General features: G+C 32.9%; 4 protein-coding genes across 7 annotated transcripts in view; 2 read left to right on the forward strand and 2 right to left on the reverse strand.

Annotated features, from left to right (window-relative positions):
* LOC115234717 (histidine triad nucleotide-binding protein 3-like) overlaps positions 1-680 on the forward strand; it is a 1618-nt gene extending 938 nt beyond the window's left edge. The window contains exons 3-4 of the mRNA XM_029806011.1: positions 76-269; positions 350-680. Coding sequence (XP_029661871.1) covers positions 76-269; positions 350-391 — 236 coding nt within the window. The 3' untranslated portion in view covers positions 392-680. The remainder of the gene's footprint in view (positions 1-75; positions 270-349) is intronic.
* LOC115234714 (mitochondrial enolase superfamily member 1-like) lies at positions 591-3352 on the reverse strand. 2 transcript variants are annotated; one of them, XM_029806010.1, is made up of 6 exons: positions 2578-3352; positions 2257-2359; positions 2040-2155; positions 1800-1954; positions 1138-1715; positions 591-1009 (listed from the first exon to the last, which is right to left on the reverse strand). In XM_029806010.1, the coding sequence occupies exons 1-6, from the start codon at positions 2659-2661 to the stop codon at positions 735-737; spliced, it is 1311 nt and encodes a 436-aa protein (XP_029661870.1). In that variant the 5' UTR covers positions 2662-3352; the 3' UTR covers positions 591-734. The 2 variants fall into 2 exon arrangements, with proteins under 2 accessions (XP_029661870.1, XP_029661869.1); XM_029806009.1 differs by having other exon boundaries at positions 1138-1718; positions 2578-3345.
* A 236-nt stretch (positions 3353-3588) lies between these two features.
* LOC115234713 (p21-activated protein kinase-interacting protein 1-like) lies at positions 3589-6956 on the forward strand. 2 transcript variants are annotated; one of them, XM_029806008.1, is made up of 4 exons: positions 3589-4065; positions 4124-4209; positions 4372-4534; positions 4623-6956. In XM_029806008.1, the coding sequence occupies exons 2-4, from the start codon at positions 4132-4134 to the stop codon at positions 5843-5845; spliced, it is 1464 nt and encodes a 487-aa protein (XP_029661868.1). In that variant the 5' UTR covers positions 3589-4065; positions 4124-4131; the 3' UTR covers positions 5846-6956. The 2 variants fall into 2 exon arrangements, with proteins under 2 accessions (XP_029661868.1, XP_029661867.1); XM_029806007.1 differs by having other exon boundaries at positions 3590-4209.
* On the reverse strand, positions 5855-26297 carry LOC115234711 (neprilysin-4-like). Of its 2 annotated transcripts, XM_029806002.1 has the most exons (17): positions 25984-26297; positions 22007-22080; positions 13223-13290; positions 12539-12717; positions 12077-12322; positions 10994-11199; positions 10400-10576; positions 10089-10187; positions 9481-9625; positions 8684-8898; positions 8327-8503; positions 8083-8245; positions 7903-7951; positions 7478-7545; positions 7212-7348; positions 6952-7116; positions 5855-6298 (listed from the first exon to the last, which is right to left on the reverse strand). In XM_029806002.1, exons 2-17 carry the CDS (start codon positions 22016-22018, stop codon positions 6122-6124), a joined length of 2283 nt encoding a protein of 760 aa, XP_029661862.1. In that variant the 5' UTR covers positions 22019-22080; positions 25984-26297; the 3' UTR covers positions 5855-6121. The 2 variants fall into 2 exon arrangements, with proteins under 2 accessions (XP_029661862.1, XP_029661863.1); XM_029806003.1 differs by lacking the exons at positions 22007-22080; positions 25984-26297 and adding an exon at positions 16227-16565.

Here is a 26297-nt window from a genome sequence, read left to right on the forward strand (position 1 = left end):
TATATATTGTAAGGCAGTTTGAAAATATTAATTATTGGATGAAATCTTATCATTTTAATCGTATCTGAATTTCAGTTGATAAGATTGTTGCTACAGTAGACATTATCTCAGAAAAATTGAATCTTAATCCTACATCTACACGAACAGGATTTCATTGGCCACCATTTAATACAGTTGATCATTTACATCTACATGTTATTTCTCCAATAGAGAAAATGACTGTTATAAAAAAGATGATGTTTAAACCCAGTTCTTATTGGTTTGTGAGTGTAAGTATGAAGATTTATTACATATACACAAATAAATACTATACAAAAAATAGCTATTACATTGTCATCTTTTTTTACAGACTGACTACGTCAAGTCTCGCTTGGAAAATAGTAAATTATAAATATAGAGTATTATTATAGTTTTATTTGTGTGTTACTCTTCATCAGCAGCAATATGAAAATTTTATAAAATTTATAATTGAAGCATTTTATGCAACTGCAGGTATAAAGTAGTTATTATAAAGTCTTTGCCAAAAACTATAGGTTTATTGTAAATTATTTAAAACAATATTACGATTTTATTTATAAGAATATGGTGAATGTGTTTTACAATTTATTTGAATTACAAGATGTACATATATATATATAGATATACAGAACGTTTTTAACAAAGAATTATAAACATGTTTATATGAATTTTTTACAAATTTGTTCTTCACAATGATATTTATTTCTCAAAATTTTTTATTTAGTTTCATGGGATTTCCAATAGTTACCTTTTGGATAAGCATACTCCATGATACACTCGTTTTTAAATTTAGTTGAGTATCCAGAGGACAAAGGCGGCATATAATAGGCATTCCTTATATGGACAGGATTTTCAAAATGTTCGTGTTGTTGATCCACATATTCTATCATACGATTTTCAGTGGTTTGACTTAAGCAAATATAGTCCCACATTTGAAGATGTTGAACCATTTCGCACAAACCTACTCCACCAGCGTGTGGGCATACTGGTACTATAAATAAAAAAGATATCCCATTATATTTTTTATTTTTTTAAGTGAAATTAATTACAAGTTTGTCATAAATTATTTTCTTATAATATTAATTCTTAAAAAAAATTAAGTATTGTTTACAAACTTACCTTTCAATTTTTTTGCCATGAAATATACGGCCAAAATTTCATTAATCCCGCCAATCCTTGCCGCGTCGATTTGACAAAAGTTAAGTCCAAACATCAAAAATTGTTTAAACATAACGCGATTCGCGCACATTTCGCCGCTAGCAATTCCGATATTATAATTGTTTAACGCGTCTTTTATTTGAGAGTGCCCAAAGATATCGTCGGGAGACGTCGGTTCCTCTATCCAAAAGGGTTTGTATTTCGCCAATTTTTTCATCCATTCTATCGCCTGTCCCACTTCCCAGACTTGATTCGCGTCCAGCATCAATTTATTCTCATAGCCTATCACTTTGCGTATCATTTCGCACCTTCTAATGTCATCGTCCAAATTCTGACCCACTTTTATTTTGAACGCCTTAAAACCACGGTCCAAGAACGATTTACAAAGATCTTCGACTTGTTGATCACTGTACCCCAGCCATCCGACCTGAGTTGTATACGCGGGAAATCCATTTTCTCTCAGCATGAGTTCTTTAATTTTTTTATGTACTGCATTTCTCTCAAGCATTTCTATCGCCTCCTGCTCGGTCACTATATCTCTACTGCATAGAAATGTACGTATTTATTCAAAATTTCGTCGAGGCAAAAATGTAATTTCATGTAAAAAAGGTTGTTCGGCTCACATATATCTAAAATCTATAGTGGAAACGAGCTGTTCGGGCGACATGTCTGTAAGAAGCTTCCAGACAGGTTTGCTTTCGATACGTGCCCATAAATCCCACAATGCGTTTACGATAGCCGCTGTAGCTAAATGTATCACGCCCTTTTCCGGTCCGATCTAAGATATTCAAATTATGTTTTAATATAGTCATCATATTTCAGTTGATATATGTGTATGTACATCACTTTTCATTATACGTTACCCATCTCAATTGTGTGTCACATGTCAACTTTCTCCAGAATGACGCAAAGTTGGTATAAATCTCTTTAGTTGTATGATTTTTAACGATTTTAAATAAGGATTTACATGCTAGCACAACTATAAAAATTGTTATCAATAAAATAAAGAAATAGTTCATATATATCTAAGGTATAGTCACATAAATATATACCAATAAATATATACCAATAAATATATACCAATTTCAGTTCCCCTTCCTAGAGTAAAAGTAAGGCCATACCCTTCATATTCTGTGTCCGTTTTGATCGTTACATATGCGCAAGAGTAATCAGGATCAGTATGCTGTTATAAATAAAAATTATTTTAACAATGATGTGTAAACGGGAATGAAATATGTGTCAAATCAATATTAATGTTATATAAATAGATTAATAATAATTGCATTAGTTGTTTATTGTGAGCGTATAAATATATTTGATATTTACGAATATATTTATAGTTTTTCTAGCATAATAGCAGATATATCGTTATAGAAATTGTATAATAATATATATATATACCATTGCGTCGCTTCCATGATGCTGTAATGATGTCGGAAATCTTATATCCTGCACTTCGATATCGATGATCTTTGCATCTATCATTTTTAACGGTTACACTAAATACTTTTAAGCCGAATACAATATAATTGTGATACTAAATGAATAGCAATTGAATCGTTACCTCGAGCGAAGAAGTAATGTCAAGAGACAAACGCAGACACAAATATCATATATCTTATCTTCTTACATAAATATTTGTGTCGTAGATGTGCCGCATCACGCGATGCATTTAACACAAGTACAGTATATCTATATAAAGCTAAGTAAATAAATTACTTATATTGTTGTGTAATAGATATATTATAGATAATTAATATAGATAATTAAAATATGGATAATAAAATAGATACTACAGATAATAAACATGGATCACATTGAAGGAAGCTTTATCTCTTTTTTATATCGTACATTTCAAAATTTTTAACATTGTATTTCAATTTTGGGTTTGCTATGAATTTTATTCAACATATTGGTATGTGTGGTGAAGTCTATATATATTCACAGATCCACACAGTTTTAATAAAAAAAGCAAAGAAATTAATAAGAATCTGAAACTGTTTCTTTTTTTTATTCGAAAACTCTTGTAAAGTGATTATTCATCCTTGATTGAATTGTACTTTCCTTTAAAAAAAAAAAAAGAATCCTTGCGATTTGCGCTATCTCTATGACTTGCATTAATCTATGCGACGTGTATTTTAATCATAAATACTATCAACATTAAAATATATACTTCTAATATTTAAAATATTTGTTTTTATATAAGAGTATGTTGTATACATATATAAAAGTCGCGCATATGAAAATTTATTTTTATTTGTTACAATATTTCAACAAAGTATTATCATTTGACATTTAAAAAGCTTGACACTTTTAGTCCAAATAAGTACAATAAAAAAAAAACATGTTTTTTTATCCCGCAATATCTTTTACATATATATATATATATATATATATATATATATATATTGGGTATCGGATGCAAAATCAGATGCAATGTGATTTTTCCAGATCAAATCAGCTGTTTTGCGACATTGCAATTCCTGCATCATAATTTCTCTGTCGCAATAATTATATGCTGTGATAATAGTATAAATATTTCATCATTAAATAATTCTGTCATTAAAATAAGAAAAGCACCTTGAGATAACTGAATAGTTCGTGAAAAAAGCTGAGTATTGTATTTTGAAAACATAATTTTTACTATGTGAAACATATATTACATATGAGATAAAATATTCTCGTCAGAGCAGATAGCAAACGGTAATTTTACCGATAGTGTCGAAAAAGAAAGATGTAATTCTACGTGATCTTTAAAATAGAAATAGATGGCGGTATTAAACGAGTAAGCCTCTCACGATGGAGAGGGAAATAGAGAAAGAGAGAGAGAGAGAAGAATTTCACGTCGCAATATCCGTATCCTAATTTGTGCGCACGTGTGAATATATGGTTTGTACCGGTACGTTACGAATTAGTTACAAATAAAATAAAAGGAAAATGTATTTAGATCCGGAGATGCCGAATCCTTTCGAAATCATAGTGGGAACGTACGAGCAATATCTGCTCGGATATAAGGTCCACAGTGTCGTAAATGTAAGTAAATTTCGATACCTCGTGTACTTTGATTCGGTTACACGTCATACAGTATTTTTAATCGATCTCCAGGTATCCGATGGTGATATACAAAATACAAAAGTAGAAATACAGAATTTAAACTCCATCTTTTAAACTAAAATATTTTTTTTATATTTCCAGGAATATAACATAGAGAAGAGTTTTGCAACTCACAGCCATGTTGCAAGCATACGCAGTGTTTCCAATAGTAAATACTATCTAGCTTCTGCTGGTGCCGATGAAACAGTATGTTTGTACGATATGCGTTCTAGGAAAGAGTCTGTCAAATTAATGCATCATAAAGGTACATAGATAAACTCGTGTATGCTTGTATCTATAACATAACAAAATAAATTTATACTAAAATAATAATCTTTATGTTTTGTTTGCAGATACTATCAATTGCGTAGCATTTACTCCAGAGGGATCACACTTGTTTACCTGTAGTAGCGATGGAAGTATAAGTGCTGTTCGTTGTGGCAATTGGCAACTAGATAAACACTGGCTAACAGCGCACAAAGGTTCGGCTGTTAATACTTTTGCTATTCATCCAACAGGAAAGCTAGCGTTATCTACTGGAGAAGATGGTGTGCTTAGAACATGGAATCTGATCAAAGGTAGACAAGCTTATGCCATTAACTTAGTACCAAAATTGAAGTCTAACGCTAAGTGGATATCAATCATTAAATGGAGTCCAAGTGGTAACAAATATCTATTAGCTGTTAATGGGAATATTTACGTGTATTCTGTAGAATCGGCTAGCATAGATAAGGAACTTACATTTGATTCAAAGGTTATTTGCGTAGAGTTCTTAAAAGATACCCTAATCGCGATTGGTTTTGAGAACGGAGAAATCAAATTCTGTGATCTCAGAACTTCAGAGCATACAATGAATACAAAAGCGCATAGCATGAGAGTGAAATGCATCGCACATATGAATGACTTGTTAGTTAGTGCCTCCAGTTCTGGAGAGATTAAACTTTGGAAATATAACAAGCATAGCTTGGATATGCTACAAACCGTTAATTGTGGTGCAAGAATTACTTGTCTTTGTCTTGCACAAACCTATAAAGATTTAGTACAACAGGAAGAAATTACACTAGAAGAAGACAAGGAAGTAAAAGAGAAGAACAAGCTCAGACTGAAACAGGAAGTTATTATTGAGCATGAAGGCGAGTGGGAAGTTACAAATCCCCCCAAAAAGATGTCAAAAATAAAACATAAAAGAAAGAGAGCTACAGAAGACAAAGTCCAGAACCTAAAGAAAAAAATTCCAGAATTGAAAGAAACTATCGCTTTAAAAAGGAAGAAGGATAGATTATCACAGACAGAAGATGCTATTAATGATAACCCAAAAAAGAAGCAAAAATTATTAAAGGCTAATTCTTTTAGCAAAAAGCGAAAAGAGAATAGTGCTGTGTCACAAATCACATCTCCAACAAAGAAAATGAAGAAGATAGATAAACTCGAAGAACCATCTCTCTCTCGCAAAAAGCACAAAGTAAAATTACCGATGATAGATATTGAAGATGTTTCACTTAGGAAGATAAAGAAAAAAGTGAATGCAGAAAAAGAAGTCGTGCCAAAAAGGAAAAAGAGGAAGATAACACAATAAAAATTATATGGGAGAGAGAAGTCTCTTTATAAAAGTTATTGTTCTCTACCGTGTGATATTTACATAATAAGCTTAAGGCTAAGAGTAGCGTCTAAGAGTATGTAATAAATTACTCGCTAGTTCCTATAACTGTAAATCAGTCTATTTACAATTTCTTAGAATTATCACTGCACAAACATCTGTTCTTCTCTCACGATATAGATATCCAGCTTGAATGAAATAATAGTTTCTGCCGTTATTGCGTCGTTTTGTACCGAAATAACGCGAATAGAGCATCTACCACAAGATACACTTGTGCGATGGATTCATTGGACTGCCGAGCTGGCATCTCCACGCTCTTGCGAATTCCGCGTTGTTCGACAGCGTACCGATAACACGAAAGTGATTCGGTGCGTGGACACCCTCTATCACCTTGGACTTTAGTGCTCCATTCGTGTAATTGCCGCACCAGACCTTAAAAGAGAGATTAGCATATTCATAACTTTTGATCTTATAAATCTTATGCTAATGAGAATTATGGAATCTTCATGTGCGTATAAAGCTCGTGTGCTCATTCCAGATACATGTAAATTTGTTTATAAATAAGTTTTTTTATTAGCCTGACAAGAAATCTCATCATGTTAGCGATTCCAAAATGGCATAAATCTTTTGCTTATACGCGTTGTTCAAAGCATACATATAAAAATGTGCTCCTGAAAAACCTTTTTATATAATATACTGTTCGACTTAGCAAATCTGGCTTGTAAATTGTTTCAGATTCAATGTTTCTTGATAAACGAGAATATATGTATTACTATTTTTTAGGCAGGAAGAATTCTTATTAGATTTAAATCTAACAAGTTCAAACATAACGAAATGTTAAGCATAATATGTACAGAATATTTTCTCTTTTGTATCGTATTGACTGTCACTCTTAACTTATTAGCTATTAAATTAATCCGTTTGGTATTAATATATAAACTGTCTTGTCCTTTTCAGCAGAGAGTTATCTGCTCATATGTTATTTCGCCAAAAAGTGTTACAAACTCAACTATTTGATGGAATAAAAACGAATTGTTATTTTCGCTGACTTGAAAAGCGCTCTCTTTTTTTTTTTTTTTTTTTACCTGAGCGAAACCCAAGAAGAACAGCTGCTCGTTGCTGTAATCGACGAGACCAGGCAGAGCTTGCTGATACGGGTTGCGCGCAATCAGCCTTTGATACGCCCTGTAAGCTTCTCTAATGCCGCCGTTATCAGCGATATTTTCACCCTGGGTATTGATGCCGTTCACCTGAAAATGAGTCGAGTCGAGTCGAGCGAGAAGCACCTTGGCACTCTTTTTCTTTTCGGTATTTTCAACAAGCAACGGGGTTACTCGATACTCACTGTGAAATTATCGCCCAACTCCGGCAAATGATAACTGCTGTACTGCTCGATCATACACTGTACTTTGTCGTGATAGTGTCGTAATGTCTCATCGCTCCACCACTGGCGGAGATTGCCATTCTCATCGTACCTGCGACCTGACACAGAAAATCGTATAATTCTAGATATTATTATAAATATGCGGGTATTTTAGTATTAAAGAGAGATGGATGAATAGCCAGTTTAGTGATATTGTGCAACACGTGTCGCGTTGACAATCGTCGCACCTTGATCATCGAAACCGTGCGTAAGCTCGTGACCCATGATGGCTCCCATAGCGCCATAATTGATGGACCTGTAATACGTAATATTAGAATTTCGAGATTTATGATAAAAATTATAAAAATTGTATAGAGATGTATCGTTTTATTTTCATGAGCATTGTTTAAGAATATATCCGACACAAATCGAATTGTATTCTATAGATTAAGATAAAAGTTGTACAGTAAAAGTTTATCAAATATAAAACAGTGCGTTTTCAGCAATTACTGTATAAGATATTATATATCTTATTGAGCAATATATAGGACAATTAAAGAGAGAAAGAGAAAATTATAGATCGTAAATTAAAAAGCTGATCATCACAAATGACATATGAGTTATAAAAATTTTACCTCTTTTTTTTATCTGTAAAATACAAATTTATACGTACTCCAATCCATTGCCATAAAATGGAGGATGCAAAATACCAGCTGGAAAAGCTAAAATCAAATTTTTTTCTTAATTTTGACTCATAATTTGAATAACTAAATTAAATTAGTATTGTAAAAATGATTATGGACACAAACGACTATATCAATTAAGGGAAAGAAAGATTAATTTAGATACTTACTGACTGAATTTAATATGGCGCTATAAAACGCGTTTACCGTCGTGCCCGTCGATATCCACCTGCTTCTGTCGGGTTTTTCGCGCAAATTATTGAAACTCTTTTTCATCGCCACATCAGTTAGTTTTAGAAAAGTCTCGAACAATTTCCCGTCGATCACCTCCACCTAAAAAACGATCGGGACGTTGCGCGAAAGATTTACAGTAGAATTAAAATCATAAATGATATTTGTAGAAAATACACGTACTCCTTCGTAAAATTTGTCCAACTCTTTCGGATCCGTGATCCAATCGGGAAATCCCACGAACGGTCTCATCGCGTGTAATTTTCTATGGGCTCGAGCTCTCGTGCCGGTATCCATCCAATCCAGTTCCGTAACCATCTCATCGAATGCTGCCCTAATATCCGATAACATCTCCAATGCCTATCGACAATGGCATAATGATAATCAATTATGCAGAATAATTAATATTATTTTTTATATTTACTAGGAAAATATTGAATAACTAGTAAAGTGCGCGTGAATTTTTTCTTCTTTTTTTTTATGTATTTTTTATATAGTCTTACATATTAATTATATCGAATACAATTATTATCTACAAACCTTTTCTCGCGCCTGCTCGTTGAAGTATTTCTGCGCGTAAATATAGCTGAGCGCCATGCCGAAGTTCGCATTGGCGTTTCCAGTGCATCCCTTCCAACGAGGCGTCTTTTCTTTCAATCCAAAGACCTTCTGCGAGAACTGGAAGCCGAGATCGCGAAACTTTTGTAACGTCAAGGGGGCAACGGTCGAGTACACGCTCCACCAGACGTATCGGACTGAAAAATTGATTGGACATTTTTATCATCGTAAATACATCGCGAGATTATAGTGGAGGAATTTTCACGCGGACAAAACAATTGTAACTATGCGCTTTCTTGCTGTAGAGCCCGATAGCTTCCGATCTTTATGACCTTTTGATCATCTTTTTCCTTCTCGCGGAGGTTCATTATTCTTCTTTCCTTAACGGAGGACGAGCGTCTTGTAATCAAGAAAGTCTCAAATCAAGAATGCTTTGCCACATATCTTATAAAAGTACTCGCGATATTTCTTATCGGTGAATAGATTTTTTATTTATTGTCTCTCTCGTTCTGTTAGTTTTTTATATTATTATTTTATATAATTATTTGATTGGACAGATTTTAGCAGAAACACTCATTGTCGGTGCAAATACTTGAATATATAAACGCTCGAAGGGGATGCTTCCGCGTTACAAATAGGCAGCTCTCCTTTTTCGTGCATTTAGTGAGCGTAATGGAAGCAAAAGCAACGGGGCGCAATGAGTAACAAGCTGAGTGAGTGTGCATTATTCCGAGTGGCAATCGCCCTTGATTTGACGAGGACGCGTAAATTAGACATACCTATCGTGGCGGGTTGCGTGATGGACAGCAGCAACGGTAATTTCTGCAAATACTGCAGGTCTATTAAGATAACTCGATCTACGGTCGGATTTATTGTGACATTCGTGTTCTCGAATACGGATTCCAGGTACCTTGTCCAGTTCCACTGAAATAACATTTGCGCGTTTGATTACTCGAATACTAAGAGCGAGATTATTCATCTTCTTTTTATTGACAATCTCATCAGCTCAAGTTATGAGAAATAATTTTATATAAAAATTAAGGAATCTTTCAATGTATATGATAGATATTAAGTTGCAAAGTAATTTTAACTTTCTTAATATTATTTTTGATCATATAATTTTAAATTTACTTTATTCGTTAACGATTTCGTGAAGATGATAAACTTCTTTTCATCTAACTTTAAGTTAAAATTTTGATCAGAATTACATATTTCGGAATATTTCTCGATATCTTTTACTCAATATCTCTTCGCATTTAATTCTATTTTAAAATATTTATTGTACATTATTAACAGTTATTATAAATTACTTATTTTCCATGCAAGTTATGAATACTTGTTCGGAAATAAATTAATAAGAATTTCGGAAGAAGTAATATCGCTCTACCTGCAGCGAACGCAGATCTGTAAGTTGTTGCAGTTCGTCGATCGTCACATCGTGAAGGAGATGATCCGCGCTGCGACGTTCCTCGGGTGTCGCCATGATCTGGACGGATTTCAAAACAATTAAACGTGCTCCTGAAACGATTATCCTCACATTGGAAGTTGAGTAATCGAAGGTAAGAAATGTTTGATTATTCAATCTCGCGCGATTTCATATTAGGATTACCGGATAAATAATTTTTCGAGTGTGTTGTCTTTAATACATTAAAAAAATTAATACACATAAAATATAATTTGATAAAGCAAGATACTTACTTTGGCGAGTTTCGTGCCGAACTCTATGATCTCGTTGGCATAATTCGCGCTCATGTTACCAGCCCCCGCGAGTTCGACCATGGACTTTATGTATTTTCTATACTCCATCAATTCTAATTGAAATCGCCGTGGATCTAGTAAGTAACGCTCGCTAAATCCAGGAGATGCTTGCTCTATCTAAAAGAATTTTATCTTCTTTTTTTTTTTTGTATATTGTCACGAAAATAGCATAATATTTGTATTAGAAGTATTTTCCCAAAACAGTTCAATTGTGATAAGAAATTATATTTAATTGAATTATTCAATGTTAAAAGAATATAGTAAAAATCTATAATTTCCTTTTTTTAATTCCCTCTATGAAAATATCGAAAATTACATAAAATTGCATAAAACTTTTAAAAGATTTTAATAATATTCTATAAATTAATGATCTTAGATGTTCATATAAAAGAAACTTTCCATTTCTCCGAATAAAAAAATGATTCTTTAATTTCCTTGAAAATTTGATTTTTTTTTCTGGAATTTTCTATAATTGAATGAATCAATTTTTTTTTTGCTAAAATTTATAAAATAAAATTTCAGACACATTCTCACCATCATTCGATTTCTTGTAGTATCCTTAACGTCCTCGCTGATGTAAAAATTAATAAAGAGGTTTAAGCCTAGCGCTCTCTGCGCTACCCCTGTTAATCTCGATATATCGAAAGAGGGTATTTTACCCTGCATCGGCGGGTCCTTTGGCAAACCTAATTTATCGAGTACTTCGGAGATAGGCTGTAACCCTAAGTCCTCAACACTCGCTGCAATTCGATAATTTTTGCCATAATTTTAAAGACATATGTTCTATTGTTGTTTAAGGCTATATATACGAATCATTTTTTTATCGCTTAATTCAAATTGCGCATAATAGATTCCAGACGAATTGTACTTCCAGTTATTCAGAAATATCTAACGTGATGCTGCTTCTAAATCATTTACACGGTTGGTTATGCGATTGGTAATTACGATCGCTCAGAGACACGCGAGTTCCGGTTACTTCTTCGTGGTAATAAAGTTGTCAATTTATCCTATTACGTTGTGACTAACGCCATAACGGTAATGATATATTGCAATGCGAATGGCGATATATTATTAACTTATTCTTTCGATTTTATTGCTTATGTAAATGTCATTCCATGCATTATATCTCTGCGCGAAAAAAGGCGATTATTGAATAATTTATCAGTGTAAACAAATTACTAGACCGTTAACGATTGCATCATTGGTGTACGAAGATATAATTATTGTTTTTTTTTCTTCGATATCGACAGATACTCTTTATATAATTTCATATATTTCTTTAAAAATTAAAAAACTACAAAAATTCTTAATATCTGTTTTTCGAAAATATTCTTAGTATCTATTATTTATATATATGCTTATAATTTTATAAATTCTCCAACAATTAAAAATATTTAAATTCCGTAAATTATTAAAAAATTAAAAAAATTAGTAATAACATATTTAGATATATTCATATACGTAATGTTGTCATAAGTTTCTTCAACAGAATCTTTTTCGCCATTAAAATCATTTTTTCTCTCTTTTTTCACAATGTTAGGATTCTAACAATTTCATTATTGAAATTGTCAACTCACGTTATTTGCATCATTCATAACTTTAATCCTTAAGACTTACCGATATCCATACAGGTCCTATAAAGTGCTTTCGCCAGTGTGACCGGCCTAAGATCGGTCTCTTTATCTGGCTCCTCCAGTAAAATCCTTAAATTCTCCAAAAGTTCTTCCCTAAGCAAGCTCAGCTGATCCCAAAAGCTCTGGCTTTGGGGAATCGGATGCTTGTTGATCCAACCGCCGCATGCGAAATTGTAGAAATCCTCGCAAGGATCCACGGATTTGTTCATCGCGCCTATTACTCGCGCCGCTATGCAAACGGGTTTATCTTTCGTTATTTTATAATTCAGCATTATCAAAATCGCGAGCGAAACTCCTGATTATTATTATTATTGAGATTTCATTCGAGAAAATTACTCGAGTTTTTTTTTTTTTAATGAAGGTTCGGAATTTCGTATTGTATTTATCATTATCTTTTTCTTGAAAAGAAAATGTTAAAGAATAAATAAAACGGGGTATCGTATACCTGTCTTGATGCATTCCTCGCTCTGGCACATCTCCTTGTACTCTTCCTTGCGGAAGACAGCCATCTGCAACGTCAGTGCTGCGATGAGAGCGATGACAGTCACCGCTAACAGACCAACAACGATCACGAGCCTCATTTCCTTGCCACTCGATTTTTTCTCATCTCTCTGATTGTAATTCCTGCGAGAAAAAGAATTCCGTTGATAATGACTGAAAATTTGTAAACGTAATTAGAATATGCATATACTATGTCGTAATTGAACTTATTCTCAAACTGTTCCAAATTCTATTAAAAAATGAACACTATTGATATATTAAAAGATTTTCCACTTTATTTTAACACTTAATATATAAGATTTGGAGAGATTTCTAAATATCGCAATATTTTTATTATTAGTCTCAGAGTCTAACAAATGGAACATAATCATTATTTTTTAGAATTAAGAAAAATTAAATGAAAAAGAGAAAGAAAAAATGTGAATAAAAGTTTGCATAAGTATTTCATAAGATTTTATTTAATAAAAATTAATGTTATAAGAGTGACTTTAATTATATTTTTCAAACAGATACTAGTTTAGGTTTAAAAAATTCATAAATATTGATTCTCTAAATAAAGAGAAGTCGGGAATAAGAAATAAGAGATCTTCAATGAAGAAAATTTTCTTAATTAATTAATAATTTTTACCATGGGACATCGGAAGTTCCTTTGCCGTTCTCTCCCGTGTCTCTCTCATTGTCCTCTGGATCGTTCACCTGCAACAGAGAAATGATAATATATTATACAACTATTATGTTTTATTCTTTTTCTTTTCGTTTATACCATCCATGGTAACAAACGTATCTATCGAATGTGTCTGTAAAAGTGTAGTTGCTCGAGATGTCAATACATATAGAAAATGACTATTTCGATTTCACAAAAAGCAATATATCTTATGTGACTTGACATGTGTACTTCGAGTCTTGAAAATGTGAGAGATCAAAGTTCAACCAAACAGATGCATCTTATAAAACATAATCAGGGACCTTGAGGCACTAAAATGATTGGCTCGATCTTCTCGTGTATGAATCGCGTCTTTAAAAAAGAAGTTTCACAAAGAAAGAAATTGTTTCTCCGCGAAAGATAGTACAAGAGATAAAAATATAGAAAATGCGAATTTAAAAAATCTGATATCTTATATATTAAAATAAGAAAAATCAATTTTAACGAAAAAACAACTTGCATTGATTGTCGCCATAATAATAATGATCTATTATTCTCCATCTTGTGAGAATAGCAAATATATCTTCAATATATATCAATTTTCTGACAATATTAGATGAGGGTAGAATGTGATGAGTCTTGATCGAATGATCGATGCATTCAAATAAAAGCGCTCTCGTCTTGTTTACGCTTCAACCGACGTTAAACTCTACACATCTGGTCCAAACCTTACGTAAGCTTGCATTAGCTTTTCATTTATTTTCGCGTCATTGCCGCGAATAGTTTCGACGAGTTTAATGGGGCGAGAATCATCCGTCAACACAGGATATTAGGCATGAAGAGAATAATGCCTGAAGTAATCCCGTCGATTCTAGGGCAAGGTGAGTCTATCGATCACACAGCTTGATGCCGCGACAGATGATACTTTGTCGATTTACGTAAAACAGTCGCTTTTGTCTGTAATTATAGCAAATGAAACAAGTCGGAAAGTAATTTCAAAAATAATTTCACAGAACTCGACATTGTCCTTCTGTATGCAATTCTAAGGACATTCGGATGCTCTACTAACTCTTTACATGAGAGCATTTCCTGTACTGTCAGCTTGCTGTCGTAATGTAAATTATGCTTTATAAGTTTGAAGATCTTAAAATTTACATTTATATGATATTTTCAAATTGTGAAATTACTTTGAAAAGATTGCGCACCGAAAAGATAATGACATAGCAACATTCTATATTTTCAACATGAGATAATCCTTCGAGTACTTATTTTAAATTGGAACTTTTTGTTAAACTTCATAAAATTAACATAATAAAAATCTTATAGAAATTTGTCATTTACATTTTTAGATTACATCTCTAATCATAATATATATATAGACAGGAATAAAAAGATCGCATTGATTAACACACGCGATTCTTAAAGATTATCCAATTTTCAAATCATTCTACTTCACCGACATCAATTAATATTAATTATGGCCAACTGAATATTTCTCGTGTGCGTATTTATATTTTATCTTGGATCGTAATCTATGTCAGAGACGTGGAACGCTCAACTAAAATTAATGAATCAAAAAATTGACACAATTGACACTCTGAAATTTCTTCACTTCTCTTTAATATGTGAGACAGTCTCATCTCTCATCTCCTAATTTTCTTGACAAGCACATGCACGACGCATCTTCCTTCGCTTTACATTATTTTATTAACCCTTTCACTTTCAGCGACTCCAATAAATTATTTTCTGAATTTATAATATATAATCATATAGAACTCTAATATTTATTTACAAATATCATTTCATGTTATTTTTTTAATTTAAAGAATATAAGTAATGTCATTAGATTTTTAAAGCCACATGTTTTAAACATACGAAACAAAAAATTCTGCCTTTTATTAAGTCAAGAGATTCTATCTTAAAATATTAAAGTCTGATTTTACCAATTAATTTTGTTTGCTACTTAATTAATTTCTTATTTCTCCCTAAATCATACATGACATATTGATCATAATACGCGAGTAGTGATAAAAACAATTTAGATAAATAATACGATTGGCGCTAAGTGACGTTAGTGTAGTAGGCTTTGAGCTTTCTAAAAGTTAAATTAACGTCTTCGTGTTTATAACCGACAGACAAGAATCTGATTTTCCGCGCACGGTGCAGATGCATCGGCGTGCGCTCGACAACGTTCCCATTATACGCGCTTCGACCTACCGAATCGACAGACCTTTGCGCGAGAAATACTCAAGCGCTGGCGCCTTTTTTTTTCCTCGTCCTCTTCTTCCCATCTGTCCATCGTGTATATAAACCGTACGGGATTACGCAATCGTGTATCTGTTATTCCAACTCCCTTTACACTCGATTAAACAGAGCGATTCTCTACGAGATACCGTACACACTATGATTCTAACAAATTATTTTTAGCTATTTTCTCTGTTTATTTTTCTCTTTCTCCTCCTTAATCTCCCGTCTGAGTGAAAAAGTGCCACTTGTACATTTATCAGTTATTTAATATCGATTATAAGGTATATCACACTTTATTATTTGTTAAGAAATTTTAAAAAATTATTATATTATAATTATTTATTGTTTTATGATATCGAGATTCTTGTTCTCGCTATTTCTCTCTCTCTCATAAATTTTACAATAAAATTAAAATTGATATAGACAATTAATGTATATAATAAGATTAAAATGTATTTTTTCTTTTATATAAAAAGATTTTTAGAAAGGAAACATAATAAAACTGTACTTTTTATGTCATGTTTGTATAGAATGACGCGCGTGTTATATTATTTTTTTCCTTTTATTTTTCTCGTCATAACATATGGTAAATCAATTTTTAATGATCGCAATTATAAAGCGTGTAATTTACGACGTGCCCACTTCTCACATATATTAATTACTCCTTTACGTTCAATTCACGTGTACCGCGCAGTAGCGTGAAAATTCACGGAAACTCAAAGAGGAAAATTACGAAAATTACATTTCGGTTGCATCAATAACTAGACATTGATGATGTTTTTCACTGATAGCCACTTGCAAGTCGGCAATTGTCATCGGCCTCACTACTCGCTACCGATCGCGCGTCCTTGCAGTCCCGTAATTGTCATCCACTTGACGTCGCTTCCGATACGGCGTCGTTGTCCTTGCGCGACGTAAGATTTCACCGTTTAACGTCAAGCCAGAGATGTAAATCCCATCTAATGATTAACAGCGCATTTGACATTGAATTTCACGGCGGATCGATAGAATTTCAATTCGTCCCGACGATCGTGATCGGGAAGTACTCGTCGAATTGGCTCACGTTCGCGTGCGTCGCGACGAATACGTATCTTTGTGCAACCCGCTATTTGTAAATGGAATCATTGACGAGCGATGATTGTTTTTATATGTATTTCGTTGATAACAGGAGTCATCGAGTGTATCTTTCGACGAGAGATTATATTCGCGCCTACGAAACTTGGCTATTCCCCTCCTTTGTTCCGCCGCGGAATATCGCGCATAATTAATTTCTTACGTCACGTTGATAGATAGATTCCTCCACGATCGACGGCGGATAGCGCGATAAATAATCAGGGCCGTTGGTTAAACATGCATAATTCAATCTTCTTCCCGTATTTACATCACGGTGAAGACTACGACTTGCGGAGATAAAAAATTGCAAAATGCAGATTTAGTTTAGTACTTTCATTTCCTCACTGCAACCAATGTCGGATTATGATATCAGAAGCGAGAGAAATCACACGAATTCTTTTCATGTAAATTATGTCGAAATAAATTAATTTTTGTATGCTACAACTCGCGTTTAATAGTAATAAAATTAATAAAATATATCAAAAACTTATTTTATTCTATATATTAGTAAATGTACATATGTATAATTCAATCTGCATGTATTCTACATTTCCAGCAAAAGTGAACCATATGATGAAGTTTTACGGCTAGTCATTAATCCGTGAATCTCTCTGACAGGAGAGTCATAATTACTCAGACGAGCGAAATCATTTTTCTTCAAAAGAGTACTAATTCCATTTATGGAATCTAGATTAATGGTAGGAACTAATATATCTTTTATCGTTAATGTACTTTTTCCAATTTCTAAATTTGAAAAGTAGGCTGTGCAAGTCATTCATAACGATATAATCTTTGATTTTAAGATAATTGATTTTCACATAATACAATTGCTTCTTTCTACAAGAAATTTCTACGAAGTTACTTAATAAAATGATAGTTTATCAAACAATTTATTCCGAGTATGCATTAAGGTATATGCATTGAGCTTTAGCCGATTAGCATTCGCAATAATATTGCATAACTAATCTTTTAACGCGTATGATTAATCTTTTATACACTTCTGTCAAAACTTTCAATTATCTAATTACGATTTTAATTCTAAGTACGATAATTGTTTAGATTCCTGTAATACGCGATTTATCGCGTATATACTCTTCTACTCGATTCTTAATTCTGGTCAGGTGTGAGTCAACACGAGCAACTCGCGCCTGCGGCGACGTACCGTACAGTATTAATTTGTCGTCAGAGTTTTTCACCTCATCACGTACGAGGCAATCTAAAACGTTATAGAAGACATTGACTCTGATCGTCATGCGGCACGTGATTACTATCGCTCGATCTATATGCTGCACGCTTCTGTCATATCTCTATTAAATCGGCATATAAAAAATTTGCAATGCGAGCAAAAATACATCTTCTAAATATAATATAGATCGGGTCAGAGAATATATAAGTACACACACATATCTGACAAATTGTTTGATAAATATTAATGGTTTAATATCTTTATTATAATTTTTTATAATTTTTTTAGATTAAATAACTATTATAAATAAACTTCATAATACGTCATCGATATCAAGATAATCAATTTCTTTTTTTCTATCAAATAATGAGACTTTCTTCATTAATATAGTCTTTCCTAAAATACTAATGTTTTTAATGTAAAATTAAACTAAGTATGAAGAAATTGCTTGTACGTTTCAAGTAATTTGTCTCTCTAGACGGCCTTCACCATCTCTATCGTCGTAATTGCATTGTGCGGAATGAATAATTGTTTTTTCGCTGAAATTATCAATTTTCCTTAGTATTTTCCACAGCCGTGTCATTTCAGTGTAAAATCGACAATAAAAACCTGGATAATAAATTATTTAAACTGCTTCCTTTGAAAACAATATGTAAGTCAAAATCTTTTCATAATTAGATACGCTACTCTGATTTATACTTGTATCTCGGGCGCGCAAATTAATTACATTTTTAAATATGCGATTTGTGCCACTTCCAAAATAAACGGCTCAATTTAGAAATTTGGCCATTAGCGTGGGTCGTTGTCGTCTCGAGACTTTCCTCCGTCGAGAAACTCGAATGATGTTTTCGCAAGACCGGCTCATTACTCTCGTTTACGTTCGCAGCCTGTTCTCTGAAGAAGAGACAAATGTCCGGTGTATTTTTGTTGAAATATTTCCTCGCGAGAAAAAATATACGTACAACGAATATACACATCACGATGAACATTTCGCTCGTAACGTGTTTCATTCCTTTATTTATTTCGTCGCGCGTATCTTCATGGAGAGATTCATCTGATACGTTTATATCAAACTGGTATTGCTAAAAAACACTATTTATATCGACAAACGATAGACAGAAAATTTTCAAAAAATACTTAAAGAAAGATACAAGATAGTTACAATTCGTATTCGTGATTTTTGGCAGACAATGCCGTTAATTATTTTTCAACGATTACCGTTGTCGCGAAATGTAGGTTGAAGGAAGATTGTCGCACAGGCCACCTTCAAAAGTGACTAACACTCGAGTCATATAGTCACATATAGTCTGTATATGTTTCGCTCGCCGCAAGTGGAATGCCTCAATGCTCCATTGAGAGGATTCTATTTCAACGGCACGAATGTGGGGAGTCGTAAGTGTCGCCGCGCTGTTGATGCTTGAAACCCATTATCGTGCTATTACTTGGTAATAATACAATTACGGTAGCAAAGGTGGTCACTGACTTCTAGCTTCAGCGATTGAAACGATTCTTCGTCCCGAATATTATCTTTCTTTCCGCGTCTTTTTCACTGCGAGCTAATTATTAGATCGAAATTATTTCTATGGAGAACTTGCTCCTTGAAACAAACGGTTTATTTAGATTTAGATATTTAGAAGGATAACCGACTTTACTTTTGTAAAATTTTATTTTCGTGGGTTTTTTTGTTCCATCTTGATCTTCGATTAGATAGATCTGAGCAAATTCATAGACTTGCGAATTTGTGGCTTCTGGCTAGATTACTTGATCAAACGAATTCATTCTAATTAGTTTATTTTCTTAGACATCGAATACGCTAAGCGATCAATGTTTGACAATCCTGACAATGCAAGTCGCGGAACGCAACCATTGCATTGCTTAATGACTTCTGCGAAAGGGTCCGTGAAATGAATTCGTTTCAAGTACTCTTCTTGCCATTGACTTGAATTTCTCGAGCGATTCCCAACACGCTACGGATCTGTCTGTATATATATATACGCTCCACTTCTTTTACCTACTTTTTCGATGAAAGAAACAATGATGTTTTCGTGATAATCTCGTTGAAATATAGGCTCAATGTGCAAGCTCATATCACCAGATAACAAAGAAGCTGAGGAGATGAATAGAGAAAAGAAATAGATAGATTACGAATGAATTATGAATAAAAAGTTGATAAGATTATTCCAATTATCTATCCGAGCATTCGAGAAACTAAGAACGTTAAAATTTTCTAGCTTAGCTTTAACTTTCGTTCTAGTATATTTTTTCACTTCTTTGTTACTTCATTTATAATCATTTAAACTGAGGAAACAATTTATATATAATATATATACATATAATTCAGAAAAATGCATGAACTATGTAGTCGTGCTGCGAAAGGAGAAAATCGATATTTCCCATAAATGGTATCATCTGCCTCGAGCACGAATAAAATACGATATTCGTTGTTAGTAACTGGTCTTATTGTAATTATCCTTTACCCGCAACCGATTGACCTCTTTTTCTGTCAAGTAAGAAAACTAGAATCAGTCTCAGCAATGTTCAACTATTTGCGGTTTCTAACGAAGTATAGTCGAACACGGCAGTTTACTTTTTCCTCTTAATTGGATTTATAATCGAAGAAAATAACGATTGATCGACTGATTGTGCAAGCCGAAAATTCATGACCGCGCGCGAATAAAATTTATTTAATATATAATTATAATTATATATATATATATATACCCATATATCTGTTAAAGTGCTTTAGTATCATTTAATATATAATTATAATTATATATATATATACCCATATATCTGTTAAAGTGCTTTAGTATCGTTATTTGCAATGATGACAACTATATATAAATTTAGAAAAATTTGAAGCAATGATTAATGCAAAAATAAATGGAAAAATAATTGCAAGAAATGTGAGACAAAATTATAAAAACAATTTCCATAGTGCATGTTTTTACATGATTTTATGTTTATATATTAAAAAATAAAAACCGAGTTCTCAAATCATCTCTCTGTAGAGTTCATAATATTCTTTTAAGATCGATCTTTTTTTAATAGTATCGTAAGCGCGAACACTTTACTCGATGATTTCTATTCTTCGCATTAACATCGATGCGGAATAGATCGCAATCATTTGCGCCTCACCTTACGTATCGCGTATAATGATATGTCAAGGCAGTGGATGCGTATTTTTATGCAGATCAGCATATGATGCGAGAAACGAGACGTACGGACGCCGATAGCAAAACGAGATGAAGAAAGAAGGATCCAATAACCGGAAAGGAAACCGTCAACAAGTAGGAGGAGACTTAATACCTGTAAACTGCAATCGATTCTTTGAATGTAATACTCAACACAAATCTCTACGATTCTTTTTAATCGAGTTTTTTTATTGATTTTTTTTTCCTTAAGCTCGATGCGTTGCATTTGATTTCGTGAATTAACGTAATCATATCGGTGAAGATAAATATTTAAAGATTCATCGTCGGTAAAGTAATAAGCGGGATAATCTTTCAAAGTACATTCATCAATTAGAATTAATTTAAATAAATCACTTTCAATTGCGAGATGTTAATTTTCTGACAATATATACAGGAGATGAATGTGAAACGAGATTATTATACGAACATGCGGAATTTGCATGAAATTTTAAGAATGTATTCTTTGATTTGGAAACGATTTTGTTTCGACGTAACTTCACTGCGCATTTTCTGCTCGAAGCGTTTTCGAATATGACTTTGACAATTATTTTATCAAGTAAAATTTCTGATAAACATTAAACATTTTCTTTATCACTTTCTTGAAGCAAAAAAGAAAATATATAAAAAATTTCGATTAAATTTCCAGAATTTTTTTATTTTTGTTCAAAGATAACTCATAACTCTTTAGCCTTGAACGGTAGCAAGTACTAATCATAGTAAGTACTTATCGTTTTAGAAGCATGAGAGATAACAGAATAATTTGTTATGCATGCGTTTAATTTACGTTACTAAAAAAATTGTGCACGTATCTGCAAAATAAATAATTCCACAATGATTTTGTATTTTCGCGAAAGGAAAAAAGTCGGTTCTCCAAATCGGTTAAAGAATAGACGGCTGAATTTTGATGAGACAGCCGGCACGATGGCATTCGAGCCCGACTTATCTCAGTCTCTACGTTAATTCATCATCATATTCTATCGGCGAATGATAGATATAGATGCGCGGAAGGAAAAAGCTTGCTCAGCTCACCTTGTATTTCATCTTCGCGTCTCCTTCGCCGTCTCGTCCTTCCTGAGTGATCTCTAGACTCTTAAGCGGCGTGTCTGCAAAAGGACGAGAGGAATTATTATTAAAAATGTCCCTGTGTGCGCGTCTGGGTACAAATGCGACGGCGGGAACATGAATCACCTGTTTTGCATTGAATAAGAGAAAACACAAGATAATATTCTTGTTGTCTTCTTTCTCCTCGCCGTGCTTTGTGATGATGATACGCGTCCGTCTTTTCGGGAAGACAATAATGTCGCGACACTCTCTCGTCCGCCTCCCGAAAAACTTTCGTCGAATTTTATTCAATTTTCGGTCACGATCGTATTTCGAATATACATACATACATATTTCGTATTGAATACGTACAAGATGTTTGCTTCATTCAATTCATCTCAAAAATACGTGATTATACGACAAAAACGAGCTATTAATGCGTATAAGTTTCGAGAGAAAAAGAAACGGATGAACGCGTCGACTTTTACCGGATATGAAGACTTCGGTAGTGAGGATGGTATGCGACGCTTTTATAATGATTTACCTTCCTGAGATCAGCACGGTACATTAAATCGTTAACGAATCGCGCGCATGACTTGATAGCTCGATTGTCTCCCTCAAAACGCTTTCATTTCCACAAGAGCAAACACGTGCATGCTTTCTTGCATTTATATACAATTATTTTGTCGGAGAATAAGAAAAATAAAATCAAGAGATAAAAAACTATTTACTTGTAAGGGAAGCTTATTAATTAAGAATGTGTGTATTTAGCGATATTTCATATCACGAATTTTCATACTTCGACGGGCACTCTCTACACGTCCATGGAAAGAAAACGAGAGGATCTATCTCGATTAACGGGTTAAACCGCGCGGAAAAGCGCGCGTCCATCTAGTTCGTGGCGATTTACTCCCTTTTGTGCCGCGAAATTGCGTCGTGAAATCGCGAGATCATTATTAAATCAGATGCATCCTGGCGGATCGAGACGAAAGCGTGCGTCCGCTCTCGCTCAGGATCGGTGTATTATAGAATGCATACACGTACTCTCAGAGGGAGAGATATATATAAATTTTAATCTACTATCGTACTCATTATTGATAATTTTTTTTTTTTTTTGTACTGTCAACGTTGTATTTAATCTTGAATTAACAGCAAAAACAAAGTAAAAAGATATTTACGAAATCGTTTTATTCAATCTTAATTTTTTGACGAAACAGAAAATAAACTTAAAATTATTTTAGGAAGAGAAGAAAAAAAGAAGAAATATATATCGAATTCTTTTTATATCTATTTCGATTTCTCGTGACAGTGCCATATTGTAAGTATCATATATTAAGTTTGCCCTCATACTATATATATATTATATTTTATACTACTCATTTTCTAAGTGATCTTCATAATTTTTGTATGATGTGGTTAAGAAATCTTCCTTATTCATCATTATACTTACGTAATTTGTTGTTTACAATACGCGAGATTTTTTAAAGTAAAGTCTTTATAATCTTTTTACGATGCGGTTAATTCTCCCTGTTCGTTATATTGTGCTTATATAATTTGTTATTTATAATATGTATATGTATACATCTCGACACGCAGTCCACTGCGCATCATATTCTGAAGCAACTTGCTGGTCATTTAAATCCGATCCTGCTCTCGCTTTACGCGATGCTTTCGATTTCGCGTCTACTAATCGTCACGCATCTTCTGCAAGGAAATCGTGGTGCAACGATTGCATATAGTCATCTTCGATCATTTAATGCAGCTGGCGTTTAAAGATATAATATTGAAGCGGATAACTAAAGATATACGCAGTTGCTCTTACGCAATAAAATGTCTACAATTACAGTTACACTTGTGGTATATATTACTGTCTAAAAACAAAATGGAACATTTGCAAATGCATTATAAATACGTTGAGTAATGCTTTTCAAATGAAATGAAATAATTGATACACAAGTTTCATTCAGGTATAAAAGAGAGCCAAAGTATCTCTTCTAACATTCACAAATATAGTTCATTATTGATAAAATTAACAATTAGTTATATTACAAAAACCTGCTTAGATTAAAATAATTAATTAAAAGATTTTTCCATTCTAAAGGCATACACTATATGTAATTATTTCGGGTAACAAAAACTTGGTTTTGGCATTTCGATATTTGCTATCTGGAAATATCTGGTTTTGGCATTTCTATATTTGCTATTTCGGACACATGAATCTTATCAAGGCTCACAGGATGTTGAAGATATAAACGGACAACGCGCCGCTAGTTTTGAGAGAAACAGTCTCTTTGTACGGACACCGAAAAACTCACCGAGGGGTCGCGTGTGTATAACATGCGTGTGTGTAGAAGCACCCGTTTTAAAATCTATTCATAAACGTGAAACGCGCGCGTGTTAAAAGAGAGGCGCTACGTTCGTTAAGACGTTCGTTTCCCGCCGCGCGAGAGATATCGTATAAATTCGAAATTTAACTTCTTTAAAGCGAGACGATACACTAACCGCTCTCCTGGCATCTCGCCAAAGGGTAATTTAATGTCGAAGAAAAGCACTTTTGTTGAAGACACGCTATTAATCTTTCCCACCACGCGTGTATTTTTTCAATTATATTCTTCTCGATTTCTTTATATCGCAGACTTGAGATTAATCGATTATCGTATTTTCTTCCACATCTTATGTAGTATGGAGAAATTTTCCAATATAAAAGTTTTTCATTAAAAATTACTCATGTGACAAAAAAATGATGTTGGTTTTGTTATAATAATAAAATAGTATCATAAATTTAATAAAATATATAAATAATATTCTAACATTCTTGATAAATGAAGAAGAAATCGAAATTTTTTAATCACTATATCGAAAAACTTTAAAATTTTGGAAAGAATTTAAAGAAATAAGAAGCTATTGTTATTGCGAACATTGTCTTGAATAAATGTGTGTTGAAAAACGATAATCACAAAATAAGCATAACAACTGTGCAGTTTGCAACGTTAGAGAGGATGCTCAAAAAATTTATCTCAGATATTCAATGTGACAAGAGAAATGCTTTCACTTCTGATAAATATATACAAACTACATAAAACTAGATTAGAACTCTCTAATGCTTATCAAACAAATAGAGCATCAAACAAATAGAATACGCAAAAATTTAATAAGAGTAAAGTGAAAGGAAAGAAGAATCTTATTAATTCTTTCATGAACTAATAATTATTTTAAAATGGTTAAATTTGTCAAAATTTACATATATAATTCGAGAATTTTTTTAAAGGGTTGCAATAATTCTATTCTTTTTATTGTTAGCTTCTATTGCGTATTCTGTGATGTTTTAAAAAATTTACTGGCGTTATATACGATAGCATCGCTAAACTCTGTCACTATCAATATGGGACTATATATATAGATATGTACGCAAGATTAGAGACGTCTGTCTTGAGAAAAAACCTTCGACCTCTCAATGTGTATTACGCGTATCGCGTGCGTGCGGAACTATTTAATCTATCACGTGCATTTCTTCCAGAAAAAGTCTTATATAATTATATTTATAAATAATGGTTATATTTATAAATATGGTTTTTGCATAATAGTTTATTGAGAAAAGTTACTAAAAATTATAACTGTTGAAAAGATCTTTTTATCCAAATAATGTTCTTTTTCATTGATTAGCAAAACTAAACGTATAATCAGGATTTTTTACAGAATTTTTTAGGATTAATCTCGAAAGTATATATATTTTATAATAACACACTTTTAATTTTTTTTAATATTATTTTTAAAAAAGTTTCTATATATATTATATATAATATAAATATTTTTAAAAATTTTAAACATACAAAATAAAGAGAAAAAGAATGTTAAATATATTGAGATAGATATTATCAATTTTTTTCTTTCAAAAAAATGGTATCTTAAGGATTCATTTCTCTCTTAATATATCGCACGATAAATCGATTGTGATGAGTGCTCACCTGTTTGCAGTCTCCCTCGATGAATCTCTCATAAACGCATATTAAACTATCGCGCTCCAACTCTTTTCGTCCTTTTCGTTTTATCTCCGCAGCAAAAATAAATAGTCGCAAAAATTGGCGCGAAAACGCGAGCGTTTCTACCTGTCGCGATTTTTCTTCTGTCGCCGCAGCCGCTTCACGTTATCACTTCGACCCCTCGTACGGACCCCCGTTCCCTTTATTTCTTTCTTCCTATCTTTCTTCTTTCTATGTTTCGACGGCCGCGTGTGCCGGTCGCGACGGAGGATGCGACTCGGGGACCGTTAGTAAACTAA

This window comes from Formica exsecta, unplaced genomic scaffold, assembly GCF_003651465.1.
Source record: "Formica exsecta isolate Colony F162 unplaced genomic scaffold, ASM365146v1 scaffold201, whole genome shotgun sequence".
Lineage (NCBI taxonomy): Eukaryota > Metazoa > Arthropoda > Insecta > Hymenoptera > Formicidae > Formica > Formica exsecta.